Below are 24,019 nucleotides of genomic sequence, written 5' to 3'. Positions count from 1 at the left end.
CCCGTTTTCTATTTTTTTATTCCGCGCGGACGGAGTCGCGGGTAAAAGCTAGTTTAGTATATAAGCTCATCTAACACACATTATTAGTGGGCCTAGCATGAGTGTTTGTTACTATAGCCATCTCATCGTCATCAACAAAATTTGTGCAGCGTCGTATCGTGCGTAAAGTGCATCAGTAATCTTTTACTAATTTTGACATATTTGAGAACGAGGATACGAAGTCGCTTGTTGCAAATATTTATGCTACGCCCACATTTTTGATTATAAATCTTCGATATGACATTGCCATAGCTTTCGCTCATCCAGATTTAAGCCCCAAGGATAATAATATAAGTAGGTAAGACAACAAGCACTGGATGAATCGTAGTATTTGTGTAATTTAGGTCACCGTATTATAACCGAACAGATGTAGATACATCTAACTTAGGTGTATACGACACGTTACGCTTCGGAACGTGTCCGGCACCTGAACGCATCCGACGGCAGTAGGGCTGCGCTATGGGGTTAAATTCTGGTACTATCGGCTTTGGAAGATGTAATGGCACTTGTAATCGCCATACGAGATAACAGATACAAATTTAAATTCAGCCGTAATTGCTTGGTGTATAATATATAAGGTTGAATATACACGGGTTTTTTTATTAAGAAAATTTTACTTTTTTAATGTTTTCGATGTCGAAATCTTGTATTTTACATTATTGCTATTCTATGCGGCTAGAACCGAATTTAGTGGATATTAGAAATTATGGCTAAACTTTATATTACGTACCGTCAAGTCGACGGCTGCAATTTTTTTGGCGAACAGAGTTATATTTAAGGATTTTTAGTTATTAAATAATCAAAATCGTATTTTAGGTTAGATTTTTCACTACTTTTGATGTAACTTTGACAGTTTTTTTTAAATGGCCAAAGGCTTTATCTCATACAGTCTCATAAAGTTTAACCGAAATTATAAATATACATACATGTCACAGGCTGACAATGTCATTTATTATCTATGGAATGATTTTGGGAAGTTTGTGTTAAATTAAAATAAACCTGTCTGTTTTTAATAAGTCTATGATTACAGCCTTTTAATTTTTAAAATTGTTTACAATGGTTTGTTACGATTTCTTATTTCCATAGAATTCGAGTTAGTGTACATTATTATTTAACGCATCTGTACGTAAATTTTTGTTTAAATAAATACATAAAAAACGATTTAACAGAACTCGGACACATTCCAAGAAACCGTGTATGTCACATTAAGAAAGCAAATTAGTATTTTTCGAACTTTCCCAACGACCCCTTCACTCGTCTCGTTTTCCTGTATAGCGGCGACGCGCCCTGTGATTACTCGCCGACTGTACCAGTACCCAGTGCCGTGCGGTCACAACGCATTATTACGCACTGTCACAAGTCATTTTTGTGTCATGCGTGTCACGAGACATTACTAAAAATGATCCATTATGTTAATAACAGACTTAAGATTTTGACAATAAAGTTTGTGTCAATGAGGTTAATTTATAAACAAGTTGTAATCATCCAACGAAACAGTTACATATTTGAAGAGATATGAAAGATATAACTGTTTTCGTACACATTCTAGTATGGTATTTACTAGTTACGTCTTTACGTTTATATTATTTTACAGCGTGACTTTGTGTTAGAAATCCCTTGTTATTTTCAATATGCTTTAGTTGTATCCTGAGGCGTTTGGTTAATGTAGGAGTTTTCAATGGTCGGCATGGCGGCATGTCGGCGTGCTGGTATGGTGGTTTGGTGGTGAAGTGGTGATCGGACAATGGGAGAGCAACGGCTAAAGAACAATGGGGTGAGCTGAGCTAGATGTAGGAACAATGGCCGCGCCTGCGGCTGCCTGTTTCCACCGGACACCATACAACACGGATTAGGTAGTTAATATTTGGAGGTGCATAGAAGACTCAATGTATTTTTTGAATGTTCTTATAAAAATTTTATCACATTTAAAATACCATAGACTAACTATACGTAGTAAATGAACAAAAAAAACATTTTATTATACGAGTAACATTAATGCCTTTCAATATTCACATATAGTTAACATAGAGTAGCAATTGTCTTTAAAATCGGAACGAGTTTACAACAAGCTTCGCGGATATTCCGCCTCCATTATTATGTGTCGTAGTTCTTGTAGGTGGTGTTAGACCGTTTGGTAGACAATACTCGAGATGTTAGATAGCGACCATTGTGTCCGCCAGCCGCCGCCGCCGTCGCAGCCACCCTGACCCGCACAACCAGCTTGCATGTTGCGGACCACACGGCTGCGGACCGCCCTCACTAACTGATAGATAAAGCTTGTATTACAAACCACGTGCTAATTTATTGCATTCTTTAGTGTTATTGTTTAACTGTATTTTTGGAGTAATACAGTCAGTATTCTTTTATCCAACTAATCCCTATATATTACATTTACAGTTTTTAAAATATTTGAGTACCTATATTAATATATTTTTAAACACTGAACTGCTTATCTTACTAATATTATAAATGCGAATGTTGCGATGTATGGATTCTATATATAGATGTTTGCAGAACTGCTCTGCTGATCTCGATTAAATTTGGCATTTATGTAGAACATAGTCTCGAAGAACACATAACTTTAAAGGATTATTAACGCGCGGAAGGAGTCGCGAGCGACAGCTAGTATACCCATACATCTCTAATAACTTTGAAGCGTGGGAAAAATGAATAATATTCATATGATATGGAGCACATATTATAAAGTCAGACAAATACAAAGGTGGACCAATCGGACCCCGCTATTGCGTTCTAACATCTTAATGACTCTCTCACACTTTCTTTGCCTGCTCATTGCCTATTATCTGTCATCAAGACGACCGGCCAACGCAACTATGACTCCTCCTCCTCCCTCACTCAGTACTCATCTCCAACTTTACAATGAAAATTAGCCTCTCTCCGGAGACCAAGTAATGCTAGTCATCCAGTATCTTTAACCCTTTTGTGTGATTTTTAATCACCGGCGCATGCAACGTCATTTATAGAAGCGACCGCTGTCCGATTGAAAATTAACTTTATAATTATATGCCGTGAGTTGAAATTCATTAAATGCGTGTCACTTTGTCTTGGGGCTAAATTATTGCATGTCGATGTGAGAATGAAAAATCGATTTTGCTTTATTAAAAAAAAAAAAAACTATAGCTGGTTGCATTTTAATTAACGCGCCGATGAGAGATCGCATCGTTATGAAAAGAAAACGTTTAATGAAAAGTTATTGACTATGTTATTTTTTTTTGTAGAAAAAAAAGTTTACTTACGTAGCTAGAGGCTTATAAATATAGATCTCATTGTAGATAATCCTAAAATAAATTCTGCGATGTTATCCAAATGTAAGAGATAACACGAACGAATAAGAGAAAACGAGAAACATTCTGTACTTTGTTATATGTCTTTAACTCTTGTATAACAAAGTTAGAATTCAAAATACTTCCTATTTGTTTTATTATTAATCTACATCAATAAAACTGCATAACTTGCTCTAAACTTTGAAGTGGTGTGATAATTTAAGCAATATAATGCATCCATTTGTTTGTTATCACTGTCAGTGGTGGGCCGGCGGTCGTGCGGGCCGGTCGCCTCATGACAAGTCGCTTCGGAGGTATAATAAACTCTTCAATACATCTGATAACAGCATGATTATTATATACAGAACAAAACGGTCATTTCAAACTTCTTATCATGTAGAAGCGGTTTATATTTTATTTTACATAAAAGCTTTTAAGCGTACACACTTTTTATGTATTAGGTAAACTTTATATTTCTATTTTCGCGGGTCTAACCAATAACATGTCTTCGTGGCTGTGAGGACACATTCAAAGACATTTAATGATTGCTAGAGAAATCCCTCAATGTAGATTTAGTAGAGAATTGAATACTTGATTCAAATGTTATGAATATGGGGGTGTAGAAAAAATAGTTGCTCCTTCAAAAAACTCCGATAAGCTTATTTTAGACACATTTTAAGACAGCATTCATCTCTTTACAATGTATCAGACATGTGGTAGTACCAGGATTACAGCTAGATCAGTAAATTGACCGCTCCCTGGTCCGTAGTCTCACGGCGCTGGCATTAACGGGCATCAAATGATCCCGCCGGCCCAGCGCGGTCAAATCGCACACGTAGTAAATTCGAAATTATGCGCACCAGGAAACGTCGCGTCGCCTTAACCCGCCGCCGTTCCCACGGGCACATCAAACGCGCCGCCACTTCGGATGCGGTAGTGTTGTGATTGCATCAACGATAATTGGCTCTCGATTCGGGATTAGATTCCACTTTTGTCTCATTCTCATTTTTTTTATGTCAAATTGTGTATTATTTTGTAATAAGTCGTTTTTTTATCTACACTTGTGACTTATCGACCTCATATTACGTTGTTACATTCAGCCAGTAAGTAAACAGTTTCTAAACAAATGACATATTTTTAGTTCTAACTTTCCGGCTGCAAGTGAAAATGTTAAGTCCATAGAAATTCGTCACCTGAATAATGTGTGGTGCAAGTTAATTGAGAAAGCGTTTTGATTTTTATTTATTAGCAAGCTTTTTTGTAGGATAAAGATAAAAAAATCATTTATTAAATAGTATTTATTTTAGTATATGTCACATTCTTTACGGCAGGGGGCTTATGTCGCAAATATTGGGCAAACTCACGTCCAATAGTAAGCGATATGTTTCTCTCAGACCTAGTTGACTTATATCGACGTGGTATTGTAAAATAAAAAATAAGGTTTAAAATTATTTAGTGAACTTGGAACATCCGAATAAGTGAAATATAATAAAAAGACTTTAAATTAAATGCTTTCACTTCTGTCTTGTTTCGAGCTGTGTATGCAGTTTTCCGAGCGCGCGCGCAGTGGCGCACTCTCGCGACACTCTCTCGCAGTAACGAGCACACTTCCTCGCATTGTCACACAATGTCTGTATTTAAATATTCATTAACAACTTGCCCCTCAACACTTTGTAATCGCAAGTCACAGGAAATGAAAGCTTTATTATTTCAAAAGATATAAATCTTAATTTGTCAGTTGTCATTAGTTAAACAGTAGTTTTGTATTGTAATAAATTCTCTTATGTTGAACCAAACATAAGCCGGAAAAGAATATAACAAATGAAATCTGAATTAGCCGCACTTCAGTTTTTTTCAAGTAAACTTGTTTAATATTTAGTTATCTTTTTTATTAATTTTTCGAGAGACTGTGACCGGATCATGTGGAAGCAGATGTTGGCCGTTCGCCTTGGCCAACATCTCGGACCTGTTTCCACGCACAATATTATACAATATGTTCGCACTTCGATATATTTGTTTTAACGATGTCCACATTAAATAATATTTATTCTTTTCTTTAGTCTTTTTGTTAATTATCATTAAATAGCATTACCACAAAAAAAAAACTTGACTTATGAAGTATTTAAATTACACTAAAATGTTTTTTGGAACGAAGTTCCATATCGCGCGTTGTGAAAGGGGGCTAGACGGAAAATATTCTTACGAAAAGTTGTCACGACACTTTTTGCTATATCACCATGGCAACGACGTGACAATATATAACGAAAATTCATAGAAATGAAATGTACTTCTTTTGAAGACTTAAGTTTTTTATTCATAGAATAAACATTGGTTCCTTCACTAATTAATTGAAAGGAACTTCGTTCCATCCGGGTGTCCCTTGACACCTCTCAAGTTTTTTTTTCTTGAATTTACAGCTATTTTTTTTGATAAGATTATTCTGACGTCACAACTCCGGCATTCGGATACGGCATTAAACACCGCGTTTTGTTTTTTTGTCTGTAGCACTTCGTGTAATGGAAAATCGAGCTAATGACCTCGCGGACAATCAACGATCAAACCTCACAAATCGTCACATGAAATGATACCATAATGCGCCTCTGACTTCACTTTTTATAGCGACATCAGCATTTCTCGGAGCAAAAACTGAGCATAATTTTTTTTGTTCATAAGGACTTTTCCACACTAACGCTTATTGTTGTGATCTTATTTTTGCAGTTTGAAATATTGTAACATCTTTAACTTTAATTTTAGTTTTTTTCTGTCTTCTTCAGTTGTTTCCAACTTTGCTTTAATAAATATCAATTCTTTTTACTCGATAATCTAAAATATAACAGAGTAGTGACGAGCAAAAGTTCTAATCAATATTCCATCTAACTAGTTCTTACTAATATTATAAATGCGAATGTTTAGATGGATGTTTATTTGAAGGCATCTCCGAAACGGCTGTACAGATCTTGATGAAATTTGGCACAGCTGTAGAATAGTCTGAAAGAACACATATACTACTTATTAAGTTTATTTTTAATTCCGTGCGGACGAAGTCCCAGGCGACATTTAGTATATGTAAATATGTTCTATAAAAATAATCACACAAAACGTTTTTTAAATAGCATTAATATTGTAAATGTACATAAAATCGTGTGAAGTAATTACAGTAAATTTTATTTGTCGTGACGCTCGTGTGAATCAGCCTTTACTGGAGAGTCGGCGGCATGTAGAAACAATGACATAGTGAATCCCCTTCATTTAACTATCATTAGCACATGCTCTACTTATGCCGCGGCTACATACACGCCACTCGTAAAACCCTCGACACACGACACGCTAGTTTTATCTGTAATCACTATTTCATATCGTACTCAAGTTTGTGATAGATTCTTTAAGTCTTGAATAGCTCCGTGCTCGCGGAATTAATAAAAATCTCATATAGTAGTCTATGTGTTCTTCCATACACCTATGCCAAGTTTCAGCCAGATCCGTTGAACCGTTCTGAAGATACCTAATAACAAACATCCATCCATCCATCATAACATTCGCATTTATAATATTAGTAAGATTGTTCTATATTTACTTTATTTACCCCATAACTTCTTTGAGGACCTGAGCTTTTATCACCATTTATTTTAAATTAAAAAAAAAAGAAAACAAAAAACAAGTTAATCTTTTTCTAATTTTGCTGCTAACTAAGCTAATATTGTCTACACTTTGGTCTTCATCTTTCTGCCCTGGATTAAATTACGATGTTGTTTTTCTTACAACATATTTAAAATATTTTTTTTGTGAGTAGGTATTCACAATTTATACTGCTACTTATCAGTGAGAAGTTTTAAAATATTTTAATAGTAGAAATAAATCGATTAACCTAGAGCAGCATGAGCTGCAGTACTCGTAGAGCGAACGCGAAGGTCGGTTGTAAATAAAGGTCGCGCGTTCATTCCCACCTGTACACTTACACGTATATAAAAATCTCTTAAAGTGTTACGACCCATATCTCTTAAGGTACTTAAAGTTGTAACCTTTTTTTATTTTCAAGGAATGACTACAATTTAAAGTATAATTTAAGATGTTCTACTCATCTTATCTTTGAGTACATCGTATGTATAAAGGACTAGATGAACTTTTTGAATTTAAAAATGAATTATTTAATTTATATTGATTGCTCCGTTACTGTTGTTATTATTCAAGTTACCGAAACATATTTCTAGTTAATTATATTACTAATTTTATCTTACATACGATGGTATTAATTTAATTCTAGAAAATAGGTTTAAATAATTGTACATATGCATAAAATTGTTTCATTACATTTCCTTAATAATAATCCAGACATGCATTTATTTCTGATATTTATGACTATCAACTTATATGACGTCACATCATAATTTACATGGGCACCAGGTGTTCGTAATTAAAAAATAAAAGTCATAATATTTTTTTACCGTCATTTACCTTGCAAGGCTGACAACGTGACATTTCTTTGATCCACCGCCCCCTCATACAAACGAGTTAAACGCGTCACATCGTAACATAAGACTACAGCATTCAAGGATAAATTCTTTAAATGCAATCTCATGTGGGCAGGTAAAGCTATTAGTTTATGTGTCAAACTAAATGTCACTCGGAATACGATACATGTTAAGAAAATATTTGACATTTAGGAAAACTTATCTAGAAACGTAGCTACAGATTCATTATAAAAAGTTAAGGGACAACCGGATGGAACGAAGTTCCTTTCTATTAATTAGTGAAGGAACCAATGTTTATTCTATGAATAAAAAACTTAAGTCTTCACAAGAAGTACATTTTATTTCTATGAATTTTCGTTATATATTGTCACGTCGTTGCCATGGTGAAGTAACGCTCATTCGTCGTTAACATACTTACTATAGCAAATAGTGTCGTGACAACTCTCCGTAAGAATTTTTTCCGTCTAGCCCCCTTTCACAACGCGCGATAAGGAACTTCGTTCCAATAAATCATCTATGAATTTTTCCTATCTGTGCTGAACCATGATAATTCCTTATACCGTAGAGTGAGCCAGAGGTTCAATTGGACTCACAAATAATAGGCTAAGTGATTCTGTTATCAGGTTTCAGGAGTTTTTTTTTAATTCTTGTTGTATAAACCAACATTTATACAAGTCTATGTTAAGCTTTGCTAGTACGTTGTATATAATATTGCTAATTAGTGAATGACTGAATAAAATGGGTGAGGTCCGAGACCTTTGTATGAACCCGGCTGTGCTTTTATCTCCTATCGATTTATGTGATACTATATGTATAATGTATGAAAAAGCTTTTTTTAAAGACAAGGTTATTTTTAGGTGAAATAACACGTATTGTAACTCTAAGTTTCTTATTACAATTTAAGTTATTTTTGTTTAATTTTCTAAGATCAAGAAAATAGTATATACACTTAATTTTGCTGATTTCGATGAGCTTAAGTTGAGTTCTTTTAATTTGTATAAGATCTAGAAAACAAATCCATTGTACACAAACTTTAATATTCCACATTGCTTTGTACAACATATTTATCTATTGTTTAAAAAACCATTATCGTTTCTTCATTATTTGTTTACGTTAACCAATAATCAGTGAATTGTTTGAATGATCACATTTATGTATGCAATTACAGATTGCGCGTGCGCTGCTCATGTGCAATTTATCATTGTTTATATTTGATTATAAATTGATGTTCTTGCTTTTTAGAGTAGTTAAAATTCCGGAAAATCTTACTAATATCATAAATGCGAAAGTTTAGATGGATGGATGGATGTTTGTTTGAAGGTATCTCCGGAATGACTCAACGGATCTTGATGAAATTTGGCACAGATGTAAAACAAAGTCTGAAAGAACACATAGGCTATTTGTTACGTTAATTCTTAATTTCACGCAGACGAAGTCGCGGGCGACAGCTAGTATGACAATAAATGTTCCAAATCATTAACAAACTTGTGGAATTTGTCAATTGACTACATCGAGCAAGTTGAAGTGTCTACTGCAAGTTACATTCTAATAGTAGGTTGTAACGCCGAATTCGTTCAATCCACCGCTCACTGCCCACTGCCCACAGACCCACCTGTGGGAAAATCTTAGACTCGTGAGTTAATCGACCTTGCAGCCGCGCCTTCTCTGTCTTTGATTAACAACTTGCTTATCGAAAACAGGGCATTAAAGAAACACATTTTATAGTACTGCTGTTTGATACTACGATGTAATATGAATAGAGGGCGTTGTAGAGATACAGTGACTTCGTTAAAATGGGTAAAATTTTATTTATTAACTCCTTACTTTTAATTTAAGTTGGAGGGATCAGATTTTCGTTGCTTAAACGGTCTTCAAATAAACTTAATTGAGGAAGAAGGTTAGAAGATTTATAAAAAAGAGAAATTCCCAAAATCTTTCGATGTCTATGACAATATTTTTATTAAAATAGTTGATACGTAGAACTACTATTTGTAGTTACTTCATCCGTTTCTTCATTTCCTAACAGTAATTACTTTTACCGATACATCATGTGGCTCGCTTTGTCTTTACGCTCGTCCCTCTGTCAGTGTCCGTCATTTCGTCAAGCTCGGGGGCAAACTAACAGCCTAAAGACGTATGCACACAAACTGTTACTACTTGAGATTAATAGAAGGAGCTTGTTGTATATGTGACATTCAATTTAATGTATATAATAAATATAGCAGTCGCCCGCGACTCCGTCCGCGCGCAGTTAAAAAAAAAACTTAATAACGGTATGAAAAATAGATGTTGGCCGATTCTCAGACCTACTGAATATGCTCACAAAATTTCATGAGAATCGGTCAAGCCGTTTCGGAGGAGTACGGGAACGAAAACTGTGACACGAGAATTTTATATATTAGATAATATTCAGATGTTTACAAATTTATATCAAATCTAAAGAAAAGTGTAGAAATAGCTAAAATTTCTGCTAAAGTTAACACACAGAAAGTACAGTATCGATTGAATATTATTTTCTGATTGTGAACTAATCCTAAGAAATACAATTTCATGAGCTCTGTCATTTGTATGTGATTACGGCGGTTCTAATTATCAACATTGTTATTATAATTTGTTTTTTGTTCCGCTTGTTATTGTCTAAAGCTTATTGAAGTGTTATTATCCAGTCAAAATATTTGATTAGGATTTGTTTAGTTAATAGTGACTTCATACAACGTTGCGTAAAACTAAACTATCGTAATGTAATTGATTAGTATACTACGTAATATTATAAGGCAGAACAATCTGTGTGGACACTAATATTTGTGACAATAAACATCGTATCATCTCAGCAACTATGCCAAAATTAGTTTGAGATTTTTGGTGTAATTTAAGACCGTAAATTTAATACAAATTTTGGACATGTGTCAGTTTAGATCAATTCGTTGTTAAGTCACTGCCAATAATAACCATTAACAATGTATTAGTTTTTTCTTTTTGGTATTTTTAAAAAGCTTTTCTTTTAAGAAGATAGCATTTATTTTACATCAAATTTCTCATTTATTTTTTGACAAAAGTTTTATGATGGGGCCGCAAAGTATTGGAATGGCAGCCACGTACAGGTCGACTCAGCGTGGGCAGGCATCCCGCAAGATGGACCGATGATCTGGTCAAGGTTGCGGGAGTATCCTGGATGCGGGTTGCACAGGACCGATCATTGTGGCGATCTTTGGAGGAGGCCTATGCCCAGCAGTGGGCGTTACGAGGCTGAAGATAAATAACAACACCCTTACTGTAACATTGTAATTTTGTAAAATAACATGTTGTATATTGCACATCATTCAATCTAGCGCAGCTCAATCTAGTGACACTAAAAACTAAGTTAATTTCTCTTGCTACTGAAGCCAGTAGTTAGTCATTTGTTTCTAATAGTTGTCATATGACATAGAAATATTTAATGGTACTCGTTTGAAGAAAGCAATGCATGTGAAACTCTACGTCCGAGACTTACTTTGATTTCTAATGCCGGCTCATTACGAGACCGTCTAGTCTAGAGAGACACTATTGACTGTTGCGAAATCTGTCATTACGCAGAAAATGCTCCTTCTTATGTAGGTAAATGTGCTAATATATTAAATGTACTACTTATTTAATTATTTAGATGGTTTATCAGAATTATTTGAATTGTTTTAGCAGATGTTGGAAAAAGAGCAGAAATTTCTTTTCTTGTAGTTGTCTCCAACGACAGTTTTGAAAATCAGGAAAAATAATACAATTTAGTTATTGTTAATTATAAAAGCAGTGGTATGTAACACCATGTTTTGTTAGATTTCTCTGAGTTGGAAGTCGTGAGTCGCGTGCGTAACTTGCATATCATTACACTTCCTGTTACACTTCTGATTATGTGACAGACGGAAAGAGAATAATATTATAGTTTCCGATATCCGATACAATATACCTTCCTTTATGAGGTAACGATCAAAATGTCAGTTTTCCACAAAGAATCCACGACATTTAGCTACAAAGAAATCATATTTTAACACATTACCTTTTAACATACTGACCTAAAAAAAACAGGCAAAGTAAAGCTCTCAATAAATCTATTGGACAAACAAAGCTACGGACAGACGGACAAATATCGTGTACGTGGTCAAACGAGAGGTGAGCCGTGTTAGTGTACCGCAAGGTCGTTACTTTTGGGCCAAGACTATCGTGGGATTAACACTACCAATGGATTCAGTACTTTAAAATATTATCTCTATTCGGTCGCTATAATCAATATATTTATTTAATCTTTCATTCAAATGATGAATTTAGAATGGATAATAAATTGAACTAATGTTTAAATGTTCAATTGATGCTTGTGCAATGAATTTTTTATCGTACCTAATTTTAGAATCATCACTTTCCGTTATTATTTTCATTGCATTGTAAAGTTAGTTCAATTTAGCTGTCAGTGGTTAGTTGGTTTTAAAAAGATAATTTGTAATGAAGATGATTGCTCAATCTCTCTTGTAACTTGTAAGTCTGTAACCAATATTACAGTCGCCATCAGTTCATATAAGTTACAATATCTACTCGTAATAATAATCTTAATTCTTACTAATATTATAAATGTGAATGTTAAGATAGATGGATGTTTATTTAAAGGTATCTCCGGAACGACTTAACGGATCTTGATGAAATTTGGCACAGATGTAGAACATAGTCTGTAAAAACACACATTTTTTTTATTCGCGCGCATGGAGTCGCGGGCGACAGCTAGTTAAATATACAATTAATAATGTTGAATATTCGAAGTAAATTGAGAGAGATTTAAACATAAATCAATATTTCTAATTTATTATAACTTGTAACTGAATATTTTTTTTATTCTATTGAATATTCATATTACGAACCCAATGCATTTATGTGATGTAGTCTAAGTATTTGGGTAAAACGACCGGTTTAGTTAGCGTGGCCCTATGACACACAAACCGATAGCTTTTGTGTGCTTTTGGTTAGAGGGTAACGGTTGCCCATTGCCTTCGTGCACGCTACTACAAACAATCACAGTTTATCTTTTACTTGTGAACTTATTTAAATTAGTTGAAAATATATTAAAACTTAATATAATAAATTCGTTTTTTTTGCTGGCTTTATAACCCTCGTTTTTACGTTGTAAATTCCATCAAACAATTCGTTCTGGTTATCAAAAACATTATACACAAATGAGCATAGTTTGTAGGTTTGTGTGTCTGCAGCGCCTACATACTAAATAATTTGAGAGCATCGCACGGTCTGATTGATGCGGTGCGAACGGGACCAGATGATGAGATATGCTAATCGGCGTATCGTGGCCGCTCACAACCACCTGGTCGACTCTTTCCTCTTTGAAGGTACAACCCACACGGAAGGAGTTACGTTTTTATTTATCTTTAGCAATATGGAAAGATAACAAACTCTACATGTAACCTAACTCCTTATATCCCAAGAGTAGTTAGAAACAAGTAGATGAAAAACTATTCTAAATGTAACTCGTTGTCTTATAGACATCCTGCATTCTGCACTACAGCAGCGGTAGACTTAGTGGCGGCCTGCAGAGCATTGCTCGACACGACTGCACAGAGCACTGCTTATACAGAGAGATGTAAACATTTAGTGGAAATAGAATGGATTAACATTTTAATAGATCATTCAATACATTTCTATACTCGTATGGCTTGTTCAAATGTTCGTTGATGACACCAGTAGTTACCGATCTCATAAGCTAAATCTCACAAACATAGCACGAAGGATTTGAATAATTTGCATTTCGTATGATAAAAAGTGACTTGTAAACTATTTAAAAAATGGTAAAATCTATGTAATTTCTTGTATTTGTCTTGCGTTCTCTCTACTTCTTTCATATCCTACAATCATTCACCGTATGTCAGCAGGTTTCCAGTCATTCATGAGGTAAATTGATGACATTGTCGGCCGCTAGATGGAGCGATTGGAATACGTTGGTGGTTTATGAACAACTTCAAGTTAATAGATCATTCGAAGACAATATAGACATTTGTCAAAATGTAAACGTAGACTAGATATTTATTAGTATTTAAAATGATGCTTTATTATTCAAAACCATCAAGATATCTTTGTTTCATGTGTACGACTCTATCGAAACCTTTAAAAGAGAGAGAAAAGTTTAACATAAATCAGTATATTTTCAATATCCTCGGCGGCATTACGAAGTGATTAAGATAGATGAAGGTAAACAATTTAGAGAAGTTGTGTCATTAGAGAGTATTATCATTAGAACGGATTCACACGAGCAGCGCGCGCTGTCATTCCTGCCGCCATCTTGGTAGACGACACAAGATGGCGCGCGTCGCGGAAGCGAGTCGCTGCTGCGAATAATTTTCCGCGTCCGTGGCCGCGCGTCGTGAGCCGCCGCCAACGCCGGGTAACTGTTAATGTTTTAATGGGGATGCGGTGACGGGAGCATCTCTGCCACAGATTGTAAACGCTTTTGCTGAGATTAGCGTTCATTAAAGTAATCGTTTATCCATTAATAGTTTAATCTGATCGAATCTTGTGGCTTAAATGGTAGCTTATTAGTATTACACCAGGAAAATGCGGTTGGTTTTTTGCTTGCTATAATTTAAAAGTGGAAATAGATAATTTGTTCTAAAGCCTAATCAGTAATAACACACGTGGTATTAGGACACATGGGCAGGGCACAGGCCCGTCTCGCGATAATTCTCCGCATAACGGAGCTGAACGCTAATCACTAACCGTTGAAGCAACTCGCAGCCGCCAAGTCTGTTATCACAACAAACTAGGGTAAACACAATTAGACTATACTAAGGACTGACGGACATTTATCCGACGGTCTCACGGTGAAGGAAAACATCGTGAAGTAACCTGCACATATCTGAGAAGAAATTCAATTATATGTGCGAAATCAACCAACCTGCACTGGGCCAGCGTGGTTGACGTGGCCTAGTCACCCCTAACTTGGGATAGGCTCTCAGTGAGGACGTATAGTGAGCTGTGATGATGAAGGACGCACAAACTAACCTCAACTTCTAACTACATCACCATACTGTTGTATGAGCTTTCACCATTAAGGGACATTTTTACGTAAATGTACATATCCAAATAAACTTGTTCGTTACCTTTTTTGTCGTCAATAATAAAATCCCGCAACTTGGACACACCTGGTCACCCTATTGATAACTAACAGTTACAAAATACTAAATAATGTAATAAGCAATACGCTCTTCCTTACAATTACCCCATTTAAAATAATTTTCCTGAACACCGCGCCTTCGGGAGCGGTACCTCACCGCGAAAAATGGAACGAGTTTTATCAATTACTGGCCGCTTGCCTTGCGCCTCATAATAACAGGATGTTCTCTAGCAGCTTGCAGCTTATCGCTTGTCGCTTGTCGCTTGTCACTTAACATTTGTTTCTCACTACCTGTCGCTGATCAATTCTCGCTTGAAGATTGCTGCTTGTTGCTAAACGCTTGCCGCTTCTTCTTTTGCGTTTACCGCTTCTCGCTTACAACTTGCCCCTTGTCTAGCAGTTTGCTTGCCTCCAACTAATGCCAGACGGCCGTACTAAATTGCTACAAGGAAGCGATGTTCCGATATTTAATATAAATCTTAAAATGAAAGGTTGTTTGTTTTTCTATTATAACATTTCATTTTAACCTTTATTAATAACAGTTTTGTATTTCTTGTTTATCCTGGCAATAATAACGTAAACAACGGTTTTAAATTGTTAACTGCTCCAAAGCGAAGTCGGTATACCTTGGGCTATAACTTAGAGGTAACTTCAGTGGTACATTACTTGAATTGCATTAAACGTTTTCTACAGCTTTAAAAAAAGAAGGTTATTAAAAAAAATTATGTCAGATTAAAAACATTAAAGTAACTTAGTCTCTGACAAACATTAAATAGTATTTTAGGATACTTAACATGCTATAGAAGAAATAATGATTGTCCTTGGGAATGTATAATCTATATAAATCTTAAAATACTACGCGGGAAGTTATGAGGTCAATACATCCGCCAGATCAGCGGCTATGTCTAATTCATCAGCGCCTCTTCACACGAGCGACTGCGCACGGACACGAACAGTATGCGTTTATCATAAAGAAAGTGGATCCATGCAGACCGCATCTCCATTATTTCAGATTACTAATTTATACTTTTACTCTTTTCGCACAGTAAATATTCAAGGATACTAACGATTTATAAATAACTAGCTTTTACCCGCGACTCCGTCCGCGCGGAATAAAAAATAGAAAACGGGGTAAAAATTATCCTATGTCCGTTTACTTGTTCTAAGCTACTTGCCCACCAATTTTCAGTCAAATCGATTCAGCCGTTCTTGAGTTATAAATAGTGTAACTAACACGACTTTCTTTTATATATATAGACTAGCTTTTACCCGCGACTCCGTCCGCGCGGTATAAAAAAAATAGAAACCGGGGTAAAAATTATCCTATGTCCGTTTCCTGGTTCTAAGCTACCTGCCCACCAATTTTCAGTCAAATTGATTCAGCCGTTCTTGAGTTATAAATGGTGTAACTAACACGACTTTCTTTTATATATATAGATATAGATATTCCCCTTGAAAAGTCCTGTTATGATTTTTTAAAAGACGTTGTTTAGTTAGCACATAGAAAGTGAAGACAAATTGCATTATTTAATTTACTAATTCCATTATAACAAGGGAACTTTATAAAGCAACAAAAAAATTTAAAATATGACGCGGAAACTGATGTGAGACCTTGTGTTTATCCAGAAGAGATTGAACGGAAACGCACAGGAAATACTGATGGCTGCACTAAACACATGCCTGCTAATTCAATTTGCAGATGCGTCCGCGTCCGACCACGACCACAACATTGGGAAATTAACACATCGATAAATATTTGCAACACGTTTAAACACATTCATTACCTTATCTTGTTGATTTTTAAAACAAAACACAACACTTGGTTACATTTCATCTTAGTTTATTTTATTAATATTTTTAACTATGATTTTAAACTGACTTAATAACATATAGTTATATCTTTTATTGTCTTTCAATAGAACAGAGACGTCAACATGTATTGATAGTTATAGCGAGACGTTATCGAAAGCTTTGCTATAAAATCTACTAGTCTTTTAGTTATTTAAAAAAAAAAAAAAAAAAAAATGGGACCCATCTGCAAGCACTTCCTTTCGATTAAAATATTTTTAATCAAAATCGGAGCACCAGGGGCGGAGTTTTGCGCTAACACACATAAAAAAAATACAGTCGAATTGATAACCTCCTTTTTGAAGTCGGCTAAAAACTCAAAAGCGACTCAATTCAATGACAATTTGCGAATATTTAAAAATATTTATTATTCAACTACAGTAGTATATTATTCTTTACATTTCTATTCTAAATCGTTTGTAATCTGAATGCGAAGTACAAGAATTCTTTCAAAGAAAACGCATTGTTACTTTGTTATTCTCGTAGAATACTTTGTTACCATTTGTTTGTTTTACGGTTGACTTCCTGCAACACATTAAAACCACAATCGTGGTTCATAAAACAATTTTCAATCTAGTCTATGGACTATCAAACGATGTCTTAGAAAATGAAGTGAGATTTTGTCTATAATCCATTTTAAATCCGCGAAGATAACTCGTATAAAAGTGGTTTAATTAACTAGTGTTTAAAAGCTGATTTCACTATTAAAAGGTCATTGAATCAAATACGTTAGTATCTTTATTTTATGGTTTCTCCACAACGCTTCAAAAAGCTTATCTAAAAGAATCTGCGTAGGTAAAGTTTACAGTGGTAACTATAATATAGCGCAGGGGCGTCGTGTTTCGTGTGAGATGTAAATAAACGCAACAGTTTTACGAGTTGTTTACACGCGGGACTTGCGCGTGCGCATGAGCGACGCCGACCTTGACCCCGCGGTCACATGGTCACAGCCACTTTGCATTTGCACATTACCTATATTTGTCAATATTAAAAATCATGATATACTATAGAAATATAATACTTTATCAAAAATTACATGATTCTCAAAAATAATAAAGCATACGTAATCTAAAATGTGCACTTATTTATTTTATGTTATTACTAGTTTCACTAACATATACTTTATCACCAATCACCAGATGAGGCAGGGTGCGTGAGGGCGCGGTGGCATGGGGCAGGCGGGCAGCCAGCCGGCCGTAGCAGGCCCGCAGCGGGCACGCCGCGATGCGCTGCCGCACGAGCCGCTGCGTCTCGCGCCCAAGGTAACCGCTACACATCCCAACGAAAACTAAAGTAAAGAATAATTATATGAAAATCAAAGTGATACATGTAATTGATACCGGTATAATACCGACTTTATTAATCAAATCAAGGTCTATAAATATGATAGCTTGCCAGATGCACGTTTCTTTACAACTGTTAAGAAGCGTAACTAACATTACAGGTGCTTCCATCGCTGCCAGAGTCGCCCTGCCTGCGTAGCACAGACAACGGTGCTATCCTGCACTCCGGCGGCACCATCAGCGGCCGCAGACCCGCCTCCGGCCTCCAGGAGAGCTGGCGCTCGCACAGGTTCGGGGTAAGAACTTTAGAGACAAATTCCTATGACTTCAATTATGGTACACGGGAAAACTTACATGTGTTTTAAATTATTTGTTCCAGCACCCGAACGCGTACAGATCCCGGTCGGGAGGCGGCGTAGGGGGCGCGGAAGAAACGCGGTCGAGGGAACGCGACCCTCTGCATCGCTCCTACACCAACCTCGGTTACAGGAACAACGACAGTTAGTTAATTTTCAAAATAAAGGAAATGAATGCACGAAGAAATGTTCATATTTAAATAACATTAATTTTCAGATGGCAGCATAAATAAACGGTTCGGCTCTGAACCTGACTTGAGGATAGAAGAACCGCAAAAACAAAAAAGTAATAACAAACATTTTAGAAAAAAATATCGAGCGCCTCCACCGCCTAGCAACGTAAGAGTTCTCAAACAATTGACTGAACTATGAAGTTACTTACATTCAAACTCACAATTTGTCATTTTAATATTAATTATTTACTTTTCTTGTTTTAGCGTCGCGATGCTTCATCTCCCGATTCCAGTCTTGGAAAGGCGAGACCGGAACCCCAAAGAAAACTCAGATTATTCAAAACAAGAAATGAAACCAAAAAGACGAACGGCCACTCAGACTCGAAAATACCAACATACAGAAACACTTACACTGATTTCAAATCATTAGACTTGAACGATCAGTCTTTCGAGCGAAGATACAAGTCTCCTTGCATAAGTAAGGACCAGCACCTAAAGTACCCTGACAATAAGGACATGATGCAGAGTTCGGTCTCGTTGAAACGAGAAGAACGATTGCTGCAGAACAAACAAGAGGCGCGGCGGACGAGGACGGACGTGGTCAGTGGCTGCAGAGCCAAAACTTCCAAAACTAACGACCAGAGTGAAGCGTGGAAGACGCCTCTTTTAATTAGAAATTTCAGGTATTCTGAGAGATTTAAAAAGGATGACAGCGACCATCCGACATTAAGAAGAGAAAAAACTTTTGATAACTCTCTAATCGAACAGGATAGACAAAACAATGCATCGAATAAAGTATTCGAAAAAGGTATAAAGACTGCAGGAGATCAAAAGAACGGTAAAGTTAGTGGACTAGCCGATAGAAACCAGCCACTGAGAAAATCTCTTCCTTCATTATTACCAAGAAATGAAGAAAAAGATGAATTTCAAACGGAACTCAAAAAGGCTACAAATAGAATAAGAAACGAATTAGGAAATAAAGTTAATTTAAGTGAAAACAAAACTAGTCAGCTAAATAAATTCAGTATAGAAAAACCGAACCCAACGAAAACCGCAAATCAGGCTAAAGTCAAAGAATCTAGTCTTAAGAGAGGCGTCGCCAGCACAAAACCGGATGCACAAATAACTAATAACCGAAGACCTTTAACAAAGACACAGGATATAAATTCGAAATCGATCCCACAGAGCAAAGTTACTAAAAATAATGAAATAAATAAGTTTAAGCTGAACACAAAAGAAAACAACAAACCGATGCCAGACAGAGGACAAGCCTCAGGCAAAGAGTCGACGCCTGAACATTCACCGAATAGGAATAGAGAAATCATAACGAACAATAATTCACAGCAAAAGTAAGTAACCCTAGCAAAAATTAAAATAATCGTTGTAGTTGCCCAAATCTGTTACACTATTTAACGATTTTTGTACTTCGTCTCACCTGATTTACTTTTAACATTTCGAAAACATTTCAGGCAAAAATCAGCGCCATCTAAGCAGTTCTACTTTGGCATGATCGAGAGTGAGCAGTCGAAGCCGCGGGATCACACGAAGGACTTCCCGGGACTGGGCTGCCCCATCATCGAAGAATTCGACAACTTCCACCTCATAGAGCAGAAACTGCTCAGCTATCGGGAAGAAGATGACTTTGAGAAGTTTAACAAAGAATTTAGAGAAGACTGCAAATTAAGAATTGGTGAGATTTATTTTTATCATGATCATTGCTTAAATAAGATTTTCGCCTTTTCAAAAGACAATGACAACGTTTTATAAATGGCTTGTGAATAATTGTGTTGTAGTGTCATCAGAATCGGCGGTATCCTCCGAGGGCTCTTCGCTATCGGAGCGGTCCCCGACAATGGGGCGGCGCACAGCGGCGGCACGGCGCAGCAGCCCGCTACAGACGCGAGGCGCTTCGCCCAATACCGCCTGGCGACACCTCGTCAGCGTCATGGACAGTTACATCAAATCCGGTGTGTAGTCAGCACAAACTATTTTCAATTATAGCGAGCGTTGACTTTCTTCACTAACTGGTAGTAGATAATACCTATGCAACAGATCCAGAACCGTTGGCGGTGGAGACGAAGATGACGGCAGATGTATCCGCGGAGTCGTCGCCGCGTTCGGACCCGTCAGCCGACAAGTCAGGCGACTCGGGCATCTCCGGCGACCACGCGCACAGCGACCACAGACTCGACTCTCCAACCAGGCAACATGTGGGTGCAAACATAATATTTCAATTTCCTACTCGATCCCACTTTATGAGGTCGACACAACATTGATTCCTCCTACAAAAAAGTTTATTTCTACTACGTGTCAATAACTGTTCAGCTGCCAGAGCCTGTGGGCGCCAACTGGACGCCGCAGCAGGACCTAGGAGATAGCAGCTCGGAGGGCGCGGGCGCGACGGGGGGCCGGGCGCTGGAGGAGCTCCCCGCGACGGGCTTGCCCACCTACAGCCCAGGCGCGCAGCCCTTCAGCCTCTCCTTGCCGCGGGAGCTGCACGATAAGGTTGGCAAGCGGCGTGACGTAGCTCGTGCGTGGGATGTTAGGACACCTCACCATTTAGCTATCTGAGATTATTTTGATACAATACTCGATCGTATTCTTGTTCGTCGTTCGTTTGAAGTACTTACCATTATTTTCAATAGGATATTAAAAAACGATTGTTTATATCTCAGATATGCTAAAAATGATCACTAAAATATATTAATTATTTAACAAATAATTAACTAACAAACTAAATCTTCCTAACATCCCGCGCACGCTGAGGAGGAGTAAAGGGTAAAATTACACGCTTTCTAACACATCACTATTTCAACTAATCTTTGCACTTATAAATTTGGATAGATGGTCGGACGAGTTTTTGAAGATATGTTACTCTAAAGTTCTTATTATTTTACTAACCTACTTAAAACTCACTTGCAATTTATTATTTAACAGGTACAAATAATGAAGATAATGCACTGAGTACTTCCAACAGAGACTACAACCAAATCGTGTCTCGCCACGGAACATAATTTCGAAATAGATTTCTTTACAGCAGGGATGGCGAACCAATGGAACGTCACTGAACACAAAATTCATTATGCACTACGAAAATAGTGTGAAATAGTGATTATAATGGGAAACGCGCTCAAACTGTCATTAAATATTTTCTTTAGCTAAAATGCACCTTGATATACAAAGGTTCACCATCCCTGCTTTATAGTAATGTCAAAACAAAAATATTTCCCAAAAGAAACAATTATTTCCTTTCCATAATGACTTAAACCTTCTGCATAGTGCTATCAAATTGTCTCACGTTGAACTTTCCTAAATCGATGTTCTCGCATGAATAATTTTATCTTTATTCCTCATCAGCTATGTTAAAGAAAGTTGTGTGCAAACTTCGCGTAGTGTAAAGGCGCGTCGTGCCTGTACGACTGCTTCCAGGGCAAGCAGCTGCAGCAGGGCTTCCACAGTTTGCAGAAGTTCCGCAAGTCGGTGTCGGGCGCGCTGGGTGCCGCGCTCGGCGGCCGCAGATTCGACATCGAGCACGAGCCCATGCTGGAGGAGCCTGAGCAGAACTGGTTCCTCACCAAGTCTGCCCCCAACTCCCTCAGCAACCCGCTACTGTTCCAGCCGCATGATTACGATGATGTAAACCAAGACAATAAAAAAGAAAAGGTTAGTTTTCGTAGGATTTAATAATGAAATTGGACTTAATAAGGTATCTGTACTTTTAAAAGCACCACAGTAATTTATTTAAAACTTAAATTCAAACGACGTTAATTTTTCAAAAATGCTGGGAATAGCACAATTATTTTTTCCACTACCAGTTATCTATATAAGTCTTCAACAAATCATGGAATAAGTTGTAAATAGGAGAAGTCAATACACAAGTTGTGCTGGTGTGTACAGGAGGTTCAAAGCGGGTCGTGGCGCGCGGGCACCTCGTACATGTCGTGGGGTGGGCACGTCATGTACCTGCCACCAGCGCCCGCCGCTCATCCCGCGGCTGCCGGCTCCCCCGCCGCTCCGGCGCAGCCACTCTCCCTCCTGGGGCCTCTAGATAGACCCATCAGGTAACACAAATATAATAAATAAAAGAAAATAAGTAATTAAAAAGAATGAGAGACACAGATTACGATGGCAAACTTAGAAACGACAGACAAGATCGCATTAGTGGAATGAATGCGAAATAAGTGAGAGAAAGACCTGAGCAAGGGTACAAAATCGCATCTGATCCCTGTAACGAGGTATATGTGCCAGGAGCAAGTCAAGCGGATGCCTGGAGGCGTCAGCACGCGCCGCACGATCCGCCCGCGCCGCGCTCGCTGGCGAGATGCGCGAACGAGAGCGCTCCGCTTCTCCGGAGCTGGCCCGCGCAGTGCCCGCCACCGTCAGACCTGTATCCGACGTGAGTATACTTACGATTATGAGACAGTGCTTGCATTAATATAAAAAAATGTGCTATTTTAGCAAAAGCAATTACCGAATTCGTCAACTTCGAGCTCAAACTTTTATGAAATAATTTCATACGTAAATGTGAAAAGGGCTTCCAAGTCCGTTTCTGTTTGGCAGTTAAGAGTGTAGCCGAATATGTATGATTGTCTCGCACTGCATTATGTCAGCCGACATAAGGCCACGGCCGCAGTGACGGGAGGCGCGTGTGAGTGCACTTCCCACGCTCGCCGGCACAATTAGCGCGCTGCATTTCCGGAACTGCGTTTTTGGGCCGTGAGACTGCGTACGCAATACATCCCATGATGTCCTTACTATGAAATACATGATATGAAACAACTTCTTACTATCTTAGTAAATGAAGGAAATTACAGGAAAGGAAGTCATTAATTATAAAAGCACAAACATGCAAATATTTGCAATAGTGGACTTTAAAATCTTTACTTGATTCCCACAAACTTATTGCTAGGTATTACAACCAGTTAATATTTACGTCACAATATAAATTGAAATAAATGTTTAAAAAATTACAATTAAGCGTAAGCGTAAGTGTAAGCAACAAGTCTTGTTCTACCTAGTTTATAAAAAAAGCTAGCAAAGTATGACAAATGAAGTCAGTTTCTGTACATGTAAGATCTTCATTTGTAGTCAACTCTCGGCCGCCAGAGGTCAGTGCCAGCATCTGACATGTTCCTGTCTTGTCGCATTAGAATCGTTCGAGTACTTTGGTCCTCAACAACCTAATCACCATATTTGCGATGTCAAGAATACAATAGAACTATGGAATCAAGAGTTAATTGATTATTATTATTACAGCAACTCGGTTCAAAAGTCTACGATTTTTATTGTTTTTTTTTTTCAAATTAAAATGATTAATAATTAAATAATCTAACATCAAACCATTACAAAATTGAACTATTCAAATAAATAAAGTTAGTTTGTATTCGAATCGTGTGTCAAGGTCAGAAATGTTCTTGTATGTAGCTGGCTTA

At 37.1% G+C, this 24,019-nt stretch overlaps 1 protein-coding gene across 4 annotated transcripts in view; it reads left to right on the top strand.

Annotated features, from left to right (window-relative positions):
• Positions 1-24,019, top strand: part of LOC106713390 — a 61,178-nt gene that overhangs the window by 26,917 nt on the left and 10,242 nt on the right. For 3 of the 4 annotated variants that reach the window (XM_045681719.1, XM_045681705.1, XM_045681708.1), the window contains exons 3-14: positions 17,915-18,037; positions 18,220-18,354; positions 18,438-18,558; positions 18,632-18,753; positions 18,852-19,936; positions 20,057-20,277; positions 20,381-20,554; positions 20,622-20,797; positions 20,913-21,092; positions 22,017-22,250; positions 22,485-22,648; positions 22,836-22,983. In XM_045681719.1, coding sequence (XP_045537675.1) covers positions 17,945-18,037; positions 18,220-18,354; positions 18,438-18,558; positions 18,632-18,753; positions 18,852-19,936; positions 20,057-20,277; positions 20,381-20,554; positions 20,622-20,797; positions 20,913-21,092; positions 22,017-22,250; positions 22,485-22,648; positions 22,836-22,983 — 2,853 coding nt within the window. In that variant the 5' untranslated portion in view covers positions 17,915-17,944. The remainder of the gene's footprint in view (positions 1-17,914; positions 18,038-18,219; positions 18,355-18,437; positions 18,559-18,631; positions 18,754-18,851; positions 19,937-20,056; positions 20,278-20,380; positions 20,555-20,621; positions 20,798-20,912; positions 21,093-22,016; positions 22,251-22,484; positions 22,649-22,835; positions 22,984-24,019) is intronic. The other variant, XM_045681706.1, reaches the window with a different exon arrangement.

Source organism: Papilio machaon, chromosome 2 (genome assembly GCF_912999745.1).
Source record: "Papilio machaon chromosome 2, ilPapMach1.1, whole genome shotgun sequence".
Taxonomy (NCBI): Eukaryota; Metazoa; Arthropoda; class Insecta; order Lepidoptera; family Papilionidae; genus Papilio; species Papilio machaon.
Note: the sequence above shows the minus strand (reverse complement) of the source record. Positions and strands in the feature narration are given on the sequence as shown.